Raw genomic sequence first — 10977 nt, forward strand, 5'->3', positions numbered from 1 at the left:
TAGAGAGCAGAGAGAGCCTACCTAGGTGGTCCTAACACAGAAGTTAGGACATACCAGAACTCAGGTTCAACTTCCACAATATATAACATTGAAAGAAAACAAAAAGCTAGGGGAAAAACAAATAAAAATAAGGTTGGTAATCTGCTCTACGCATAACATTGAGTTCACTTACAAGATAGGTCATATTAGGGGAAACTGCACCTTTTAACTAAGGATGAGCAGGTTCAAAAAATATTTTTTTGTTACGTTCACAAACATTTAAAATAATGTTTTTCCCCATGATTATTTAAAAAAAAAAAAAAAAACTTGAGTTCCAGGGAAGCCAGAAGGCCAGTATAAGTGCCAACCCTTAGAACAGGGGGATGATTGTTAAGAAGAACCTAGGAAGGAGGTTGTAAGTATGAGTCTTTATTCAAGAATTGTTTAGGGGCATCCCCAATGAGACATAGAGGCGTGGAATAACATTCACTCACTTTTTGCCTTCAGGGAACATTTGTCTTATTGTTGAGGACATATCCAAGACGCCTCACCTCACACCATAACATTTTTGAAGATCGCTGAAATTTCCACCCCCTTCTCTACTGAGTCTCCCCATTACTGCATTCAATATTTTTGAAACTAAGTGCCCACACTTACCTTTAACAGGCCTCACATTCAAACATATTTCTTAAATAAATAAAAGAAAGTAACTTGGAATGATATATTGATGTCAAGCGTAAGTGGTCACGTTACAGCTCTGTGATAATGCTTCAATGTAATGATGACTTTTCAGGGGGGCATTAAAGCTGGGGAGAGAGTTCCGGGAAACAAAACACTCACTCTCTCTCTCTCTCTCTCTGTCTTTGTCTCCCTCTCCTTCTCCCCCTCTCTCTCTATGAGCAGCATTGTGCTGAAAAAAATAACTTAATTTTATTGCAAAATTCTTTAACATTCACCTGTTCAGTAAAAAGTCTCTGAGAGCATGTACATCCCCGACATAGATTTCATTATGCTCCTCAGGGGTAGCAAAATGCTTAGCACATCGATATTATAAACTCTCCTAATCAGAATAAATGATCAGCAATCCAGCAATATTTCAAGGTTTCCACATATATTTAAACAAGTAACCTACGGTGAATTGTCATTGTATGAAATGTACTTTTGATTGCATCAGAAATCACAATAGACAATCTTCCTTTACTAAAGTAATACACATCATTTTGCAGATTATTCCTTAAATGTAATTCACTGAGCATAATAGGTATGTATCCTCCTCCCTCTTATTTTCTTACAGTGAATTGTATGTTACATTTGACATTGTTTTAACCATGTGACACCTGTAAAAATGTTTTGCGTATTGTAAATGTGGCCCTTAAAGCCTAACTCTAGTTTCACAGGATACAGTCTGAATTGTTTACATGTCTTGGCCAATCCCTAATTTTGATTATCAGATATAAATGTTGGGTTACGGTCAGTTTACAAGAAACCGTAAATGTTCTTTATAGTGACTCAAAGGTTTTTTGGGGGGCGTGGGGCGGGGGGATAATGAAACCCCAGACGTAGATAATTTGTTAGCGAGAAATGTAAACAAATAAAACTGAGTTGTTTGTTATAAATTATACTCTGCTTCCCAATTTCAGATTCTCTCTCTTTAACAATTGTTTTACAATGTAAAATGGTTGCTTTAAAAAAACAATCACAAGCCATTTATCAAAAATAAAAAAAATCCACTTCCGAAGTACTTGTCTTTTGAACTCACAAACGCATCTGTAATTGTGAAATAGAGATTGTGGAAACCTCTTATGCTGCTTCTCTGGCCTGTCCTGTTCACCAGATTTCTTTAACATTTCTAAAAAAAAGAAAAGAAAAAAAACCAGACTGATCCCATTAAATATTTCCAATAATATTATGGAAACAATATCCTCCCTCACTAGTGTATAATGCTCGACTAATTTGACGGTGCTATTGAGAATATTGATTTTGAGAATAATAATATGTTTAATACGTTCACAAATGTAGACTTGGAAACGCATAATAACAAACCATAACTGCATATACAGCACAAGCAGCTTTCATGAGTGGCTTTGTAGGGGCTCATACTGAGCTGAGGAAAGTATGCAGCAGTGACTCCAACCTGCAATAATCAAGGCAAATCAGTTATTAGAGTATGACAATCACAGAGTCCCCGCAAACATATATACTGTATATAAAGTCAGGGTCATCTTATGGCCTAGATTCACAAAAGGGTGCTAATGGGAGTCTAAGCGTGCTACAATTTAGCCCCCTTTGTGGATTTTATGGGGGGCTTTAACAAAAACTTTAACCTCTCATATTCCTAGTCAGATTTGTTGTGCAATTAGTCATTGTCAATGATATGCATGTATTACAGCTCTGTCTTCTTTCTCTGTCAGCCTTAAACTGGTAACCTAGAGTTCAGAGTCATACGTGTTCCCAAGCAACCAAGAACCACAAACACTGCTATAGCATATTTGTTAGGCTTCTTGTTGCCTGGCAAACATAAGAGTGGCATAATGGCATTGCTCTGAACATTTCACTGCACGTCTCTGTGACTGTGCATTTTTAAGACGTGAGCTTTCCGCTGGGTTGGGGGAAAATGAGCAGTCAAGAAGTGGTTACCCTAAATGTAGGAGGTATGAAGTTTAGCACTTTTCCCTCAACTCTGCTCAGGTTTCCAGAGTCCAGACTGGCACACATGCTGGATGGCAGTGATCGGGAATTCAGAGTGGTAAATGGTCAGATTTTTGTGGACAGAGATGGGACTCTATTCAGCTACATCCTGGATTATCTGAGGACATCTCAACTATCTCTGCCTTCTGATTTCTCTGATTACGAGAGACTGCAGAGAGAAGCAGAATTCTACCAAGTCCCTGAACTGGCTGACCAGCTTGGTCAGGAACATTTGTTTCGTCCTAGGCTGGAGATCCTGGAGGTACGTTTTCAGCTTCAAGAATCCCATGCTTATTTCCGCCTCTTCTGCTCATGTAACAGCACCATTGAGATGCTGGCAGACCGGATTGTAATGTTCACAGAGCAGCCTATGGGAGCACAAGGCTGGAGCTTTCCCTTCTCTTCCCAGAAGCCCGTGGCCCCTACCCCTCTGCAGAGACCATCACACCATGACTTGGTGTTCCAATGTGGCACGGACTACGCCACTGGGGATCAGTTTGGAGCCAGGTAATTGCGGATCGTTCTCTCAAACCCCAACACATTGGTGAATAATTCTCTTATTAAGCATGAATTAAGTAGAAATAGCCGTGTTAGTTCAGTTGCGATAAAGCAGAATAATTGAGTACTTCAGTTTTAGGTGATACCTTTTTTTATTTGGACTAACAATATACATTTATACGGCAAGCTTCCGAGAGTTCTGTCTGTTTATCTACCCATTGCAATCAGTGTCAGATTTCCCATTAGGCCCGGGCCTAAGGCGGCAACATTTTGGGGTGGCAAAAATGTCCGCCTCCGTTTGCCGCGCTCTCAGGCTATTGGACCTAATGGGAAGGGACTTACTTACCTCCGTTCTGCCGCCCTGCTTCTCCTTCAAAATCGAGCGTCAAATGACGCCACAGACGTCACATGGCGTCTCATTGCCATGGCAAATGATGTTGGTGACGTCCGCAGCGTCATTTGATGCCGGATTCTCAAGGTGAAGCAGGGAGGCAGACACAGGCGGCAGACACAGGCAAGTGCCTAAGGGAGGCCGATTTGTAAATCCGCCGCCGTTTGCAATTAATTCTCCACATCTCCTGCCTTAGATTGATATCTTGTTTTTTTACATCTGTGTTAAACTCATGGAAGACCCGAGGAAGAGAGGAGAACTCCCGAAAACTTGTCTTAATAAAAAAGGTGCCACCTAATACTGACGTACTCTTATTAACCAGGAAGTTCACTTGTGAAATTAAAATGAGTTTAGCATTTAAAGTTCCAGTTGCACTCTTTATTTAGGTTTTGTCCACTACCTTCTTCATCCGGTTTCACTTCTGTAAGATCCTTTTTCAATTTTTATACAACATTCCTATACAAATAATTATTGCAAATTCTTTTAAATAGTGATTTTCAAAAACCTGCTTTATTCCTAGTTAGCACAACTTTGCTGCTGCATCTGCGGCTACAGTCTTATCTCGGATAGATACATTGTAAAAGGTGAATAGACAATTATAAGTTAATGCTAAAAGTATGGTCAATTCCGTACCCACCCGCCCCGTCACCCAACATCTGTTGATTTTAGATATTACATACTAGATTGTGTAGACTCAAACAAAGTACTCCACAGGTTGTGTTAGGCAGATATCTTTCATATTAGATAGCATTTGGATAGCTACAATTAATAATAATATAAAGACGTCTGAGTCTTTAAAACAGGGTATTTAAACGTTGTGCTTTTATTAAGCCACATCTTTTACTTCCTACTTTACTGGGCTGGGCAAACATTGACTGTGGGATGTCTTACAAACAAATACAGGCACAACCAAACATTATGTGAAAAGCAGCTTAAAAACAGACAGAACAAATCTGTAAATTAGCTGATTAGGGACAAAGGGAATTTATTCCCCGAAACATTGTGCTGTTATTCTCTACATTTAAATCATAATAAATATGGCGAAATCCACATAATTGAAACAGCTCAGATGTGCGGTTATTCCCGATAGTGAAATTCATAAAGTTATCTGACCAGGCCTGATTGCATATTCAGAACAATAAGAAGACTTTATAGAGACTGCTTATTAGGATCCTTTCAAAGACTTAGATATTTTCAGAACTATCAAAATGCTTAGATTAAAACTTAATCAATTGTTAATGCATGTTGAACATCCATAGCAATTCTCTGTAGCATCGTATTAAGATCCTAGCATCAATGTTGTCCTGGAATGACATTGTAGGATAGTGACCAAAGCCCTCCAGTGGGTATCTTATGTACCAACACACTGTTGGCCGTTTAACATAATATTTATTTATTTATTAAATGTTTTACCAGGAAGTAATACATTGAGAGTTACCTCTCGTTTTCAAGTATGTTCTGGGCATAGAGTTAAGATGACAAAGAAAACATGGTTACAAATACCGTTACATAAGTGAACAGGGTATACATTATATACAAGACATTGCATGCACAGTTACAGATAATTTATATTATAGGCGTATGTATAAATACAAAATTATGCAACTGTGCAGGACACTTAGCGGTGGCCTAAACCGAGATCGCACTTTCATGCGTTACTACTGACACAAGAGAACTCTTCCCATGAGCGCTAAAGGCCATGTGTCTACATACTGCGCTATATGAATGCACACACAGCTGTGTCTTACACATACAAATACACAATGTAATTCCATCCCTATATACCAATAGGGACCACATAGTATCCACACACACTTAATGTATTGCAACACCCTCTTACATTTCTACACCTACCCACACCATTCGTATACACTCCCACTTCACACACACCTTTTGTAAAGCATTGTATACACTGAGAGCTTTATAAATTTGTATTTACAAACATACACACACACACACATACATACACACACACACTCTCTTACATCACTAACAATCAGGGACCATTTAACACCTCGTCATAAATCGCATATAGCACAGGGGGAGGGATAGGTTTCAGTCACAGGTAACATTCCAAGATGCACTGTTTTTAAGTTAAACCTTTCTTGCTTTATCCATTGGAACACTGCCGGAAGAAGAGATCAGTGTATCTCGAAAGCTCGCACAAATAAAAGCATTTAGTTAGCCACAGAACGGTATTGTCTATTCGTTTTTGATTATTACCTTGGCTAACAAGGTACAGATACCTCTACATACATACATAAATCCATCCATCCATCTCTCTCTCTTACACCCTTCACCTCTCCCCTCTCTCTTCCCCCTCACTTCTCTCTCTCCCCACCCCCACCCCTCATCTCTCTCATCCCACCCCCTCACCTCCCTCTTCTCCCCTCCACCTCTCAATCCCCCCTCACCTCCCTCTTCTCCCCCACCCTTGCATCTCTCCTCCTCCCTCGCCTCTCTGCTCCCACCCCTCATCTCTCTTTTCTCCCCCCTCACCTCTCTCTCTTCTCCCCCCCTCACCTCTCTCTCTTCTCCCCCCCTCACCTCTCTCTTCTCCCCCCCCACCTCTTTCTCTTCTCCCCCCCCCTCACCTCTCTCTCTCTTCTCCTCCCCCCCTCACCTCTCTCTCTCTCCTCCCCCCCTCTCTCTCCTCCTCCCCCCCCTCTCTCTCCTCCTCCCCCCCTCTCTCTCCTCCTCCCCCCCCTCTCTCTCCTCCTCCCCCCTCTCATTTGCTACTTTACTTATTTTTGCTACACAGGTGCAGCAGAGTAGTTCCGAGTAATATATCTTTACAAAAGTGTCTATTATTTTATGAAAAAAGCCTACATTTGGCCTATAATAGTAATAATAGGAGGAGTGGCTCAGTGAGTAACGACACTGATTGACACTGAGATTGTTGCAGGGGAGCCTGGTTCAATTCCCGGTGTCGGCTCCTTGTGACCTTGGGCAAGTCACTTTATCTCCCTGTGCCTCAGGCATCAAAAACATAGATTGTAAGCTCCACGGGGCAGGGACCTGTGCCTGCAAATTGTCTCTGTAAAGCGCTGCGTATAACTAGCAGCGCTATACAAGAACATATTATTATTATTATATTATTATTATTAATCCCCTCAGAACAGGGTATTACTGGCCAATAATGCCCTGGCTGGGTTATTAAAGTCCCTTGGCTTTGCCTCGGGTCTTCAACTCTTCCAGCCAGGGCATTATTGGCCAGTAATGCCCTGTTCTTCGGGGATTATTACTTAAGTAATACATTGAGAGTTACCTCTCGTTTTCAAGTATGTCCTGGGCATAGAGTTAAGATGACAAAGAAAACATGGTTACATTAGGTGAACAGGGTTATACAGTACATTATATACAAGACATTGCATGCACAGTTAGAGATAATATATATTATAGGCGTATTTAACAGTTACAGACCAGGTTAAAATGTGAGACAGCTTTAGTTTTGAAAGAACTTAGACTGGTGATGGCTGTAAGAGTGTCCGGTAGATTGTTCCAGGTGTGAGGTGCACGGTAAGAGGAGGAGCGGCTGGATACTTTGTTGAACCTTGCTATGAAGTGCTATGTACATTAATGGCGCTTTACAAGTAAAAATATACTGTACATACATACCTTTGCAGATGAAAGCTTAAATTCCTGCAAAGATCACTAATGATATATTCTTGCTTTAGGTATGTGTCTATAAAGCCTGATCAAAGAAAACTAATCAATGGAACCAACGTTCTAGGTCTCCTGCTTGATATTTTGCTAAAAGAAGGATTCTCTTTGATCAGCACGAGGACGGTATCAGCGGAAGAGAAGGTGGAATGCTACACGTTTGAGCGGAAGAAAAGAGCGGAAGTCTTCACTATTAGTGAAAATACCAAACCAGAAAGATATGTGCCAGTCCAAGTGAAACAGGCCAAATCAAACAAAAAGAGATAAAGGCTTGGACTCCGTTTGCAGTATGTCCAAATAAACAGAAGCACAATTTTAAATGACAAATTAACCCTTCTGTGCCAGAGGTGCATGCCACGCATTCCTTTGCAAGCAGTTGATGACCCAACTGGCAGCAGAAGGGTTAAAATCCTTGCTACTGAATGGGCTATTCTACTTTTCAATAATACATTTGTGTTCCCTTTTATACCAAAAAGGCTTGAATGTGGCTCTTTTAAGGGTATATGGAATGTGACAGATCCCATGACATTTTCTTGTTGTTCCTGCTATCATAATCAACATGTTACTATTATACTATAGGTCCAGGTGCTGAATGTTTGCACAGAGGATGTTAGGCAGCATAAGGCCTGGGATGCGCTGCGCTCGTTGGCGCGGGCGGCAATGTAGCGAGTTCCCCACCAGCAGGGGAATCCTCGCGAGCCGGTCCCGGTCCCCACTGGCTGCACAGCTGACTACACGCTGTGGCGCGTCAGCCGCTAGGAGACACAAGAGAATGGTGTTTCCTAGCTTCGACGCGTCACGTGGTGTGGCTGTGAGCCAATGGGGAGGGGAGGCTTCGGGAGGAGGAGAGGCTTCGGGGAGCGGGGAGGAGTGTGGAGTGAAAGCAGCGTGCGTGCCTGTCTCTGTGTGTGTATGTGTGTGCCTGAGTGCGTGCGTGCCTGTCTGTGTGTGTGTGTGTGTATGAGTGCGTGAGTGCCTGCCTGTGTGTGTGTGTGTGTATGTATGTATGTATGTATGTATGTATGAGTGCCTGCGTGTGTGTGTTTTTTTTACTTACCTGCAGCCCGTGGCAGCCCGTGGAGGGAGGGGAGAGTAGCGGGTCCCTCCGCTCAAGCCACGCCCCCCCCTCCCTGTCAATCCTCCCCCTCCCGCCCACCTCCCGCTCCGGCCCCCTACGTCATGGCCGCGCCCCCTCACGTCATGGCCGCACCCCCCCCGCTACTACTGAAGTTTCCTGTAGACCGCAGATCGCGGTACAGCGAGTTGCACGCGCCGCCGGCAAGCAAGCCAGCCGTGCGGACGCGTGCAACGGGACCTTAGCCTTAGATAAAGCAGCAATGTAGTAGTTAGCAATGGGAATACACCAAGTGATAGTTTTCAAACTACCTTGTAAAATGTGAAATATTATAATGCATAAGGATTCATGTAAAAAAACAGGATGAATCTAAAAGCATTTTAATATGTGAGGGACATATACAAAAAGCTATTAAAAATGCTACACTGCTCGTCTGTCCATGATAAGACTACAATTAAAGCAATAGTTTCAAACTAATTATTACAGGTCACCGGCTTACGCCTTGCAGAATGCAACAACTTTTTGTTTCCTTTTAAAAACGGATCCTGTGATTTTAATTAAAAAAAATTGAAATTATCAGTTTTGGTAGGTACCTACATACTTTTATGGTGTTCTCTTCATGTCTTAAAACGCTTATAGACTTGCTAGTTGGAAGTATACATGTTTTAGTCTGCCAAGCCCTGCAATGTTGCTTTTGCATGTTTAACCCCACAATGTGTTTACATGGGATTATTCTCATGAAAATGACATTTTTCCTTATTTTGGAAAGGGTTAGTTGTCATTGGAGACTGGCAGTATTAACTATAATCACAGTATTATAACAACCAGCACTAAACGTTGCTTCTCTACGCTTTAAAGAATTTGTTTAGTTCCATTTAGTATTCCACTCCTTACTGTAACAATGGCATTGTTTAGTACTTTATTTAATTAGCCTGTTTCAGGCTAATCAGGTCCTAAACAGGTTGTTCTTATAATGAACAGCATTTACACATATTAATATAATGACAGCGTTTGTATGTGTAATTATTACTTTCAAATGTTCATTCATTTGAAGTTGTTTCATAAACAATGCACCTGTTCCATGCTTAATCCTTCAATTTAGTTACACGAGATATCACCATGGTTGAGAAAAACTCAAGTAATCTTTAGAGTTCTATAGTGTATACACACTAGATAAGACCCTGTTTAGCACAATTCTTATATTGCAGTGACAGTAGCCATAACAATAGAACGTATCAGCGTTTTTCCAACTAATGCCTGCAGATAGGAAACAGCTTGCTAACCTGGTTAGGCCTTGCTTATATTTGTGGCGTCAGTGCGTGCGCGCGACCACGTGACGTCACTCTTGCGTGCGAACTCTGCACTGCAGGCGTCAGGGAGGCGTGGCCGTCACGTGAGCGGTTCGCCATAATTGGCTGAACCGCTCGTGTGACGCGGCAAGAACAATTTTAAAAGTGTGTTCAAAATGTACGCACTATGTGCGCGCTCAAAGGACAACCTCAATTTGTTTTGGCATCGCGCCCGGCCTTATATTTGTAAGCTGAGCAAGCAATCCATGCCATAATGCATTGCTTTTTCAGTAGCACTGATGAATACATTGGGCTTAGTGATTAGGTCACAAACTTGCACTTACAAAAATGAGCATTCATGCAGGGTTTTTTTTTAATTGCATGCACAATTTATCCCAATTTTGGATCCTTTACTGAATCATCATAAGAAATTCTCTACAATAAAAGATTTAAATTACAAACATTTTAAGGTCACTGTAATACTATCAAGACTTTTATTGACAAGTTAAAGATATTCTATAGTGGTCTATTGGGAATAACTGCTAGTACTCTAAATTAGTTATATGTCCTGCATAATATATTAATGAGCTGTAGCTTAAATATTTACGTTCTCTCATAATTTCGTTTGCAATAAAAACAAAAGGTTTACATTGCAAAGGCATATTGATTCATTATCATTATATATGCGTGTCCAACAAAATGTCACTGTGGGAAAAGTATATGTGAAACGTTGTAAAAAATAAATACATTAATGAAGCAGTTAGCTGTAGCAAAGTATGTTCTGTTACAAGGAAATGGAATAAAAGCTTAGTAGGGTTACCACAAATGTCAATTACCTTGCCCTAGATAACAGCAGTATGAAGGCAGCTCGTAAAAAGGGCAAGGCAGCGTAATGCATTGTCTAGACAAAACTGTCCTACATGAAAAGAAAGAAAATGCCTACAGTAATTAGAGCCTAATGTATAGGCCTTAGGGCAAATAATGAGAAGATCTCACTGTGTAATTCAGTGCTTCACCAGCCAATCATTGGGACCCTGAGACAGAGCCAATATGTCTTTATTTCTATAGCGCCATTAATGTACATAGCGCTTCACAGCAGTAATACACGTGGCAATCATATAAATAACAAATAATACAAATAACACAAAGGGAAGAAGTGCTTCAGACATAAAGGTAAGTTAGGAAAATAAGTCCCTGCTCCGAAGAGCTTACAATCGAATTGGTTGATAGGAAGAACGTACAGAGACAGTAGGAGGGCGTTCTGGTAAGTGTGTCTGCAGGGGCCAAGGTTTATTATGTATGAGGTGTAAATTATCAGCCATGAAGCTACTCATGTTTCCTAAAGCAGGTGTGTTTTAAGGTGGGTCTTAAAGGTGGATAGTGAGGGTGATAGT

The 10977-nt window shown here is 41.2% G+C and overlaps 1 protein-coding gene across 2 annotated transcripts; it reads left to right on the plus strand.

Moving 5' to 3' along the window:
• The first annotated feature begins 2469 nt into the window (after positions 1-2469).
• On the plus strand, positions 2470-10362 carry KCNRG (potassium channel regulator). 2 transcript variants are annotated; one of them, XR_012799987.1, is made up of 3 exons: positions 2470-3174; positions 7234-7843; positions 8546-10361. XR_012799987.1 is itself a non-coding variant. In XM_075591954.1 (2 exons), exons 1-2 carry the CDS (start codon positions 2594-2596, stop codon positions 7484-7486), a joined length of 834 nt encoding a protein of 277 aa, XP_075448069.1. In that variant the 5' UTR covers positions 2470-2593; the 3' UTR covers positions 7487-10362. The 2 variants fall into 2 exon arrangements, 1 of the variants encoding a protein (XP_075448069.1); XM_075591954.1 differs by having other exon boundaries at positions 7234-10362.
• Positions 10363-10977: the final 615 nt, after the last annotated feature.

This window comes from Ascaphus truei, chromosome 3, assembly GCF_040206685.1.
Source record: "Ascaphus truei isolate aAscTru1 chromosome 3, aAscTru1.hap1, whole genome shotgun sequence".
NCBI classification, from domain to species: domain Eukaryota; kingdom Metazoa; phylum Chordata; class Amphibia; order Anura; family Ascaphidae; genus Ascaphus; species Ascaphus truei.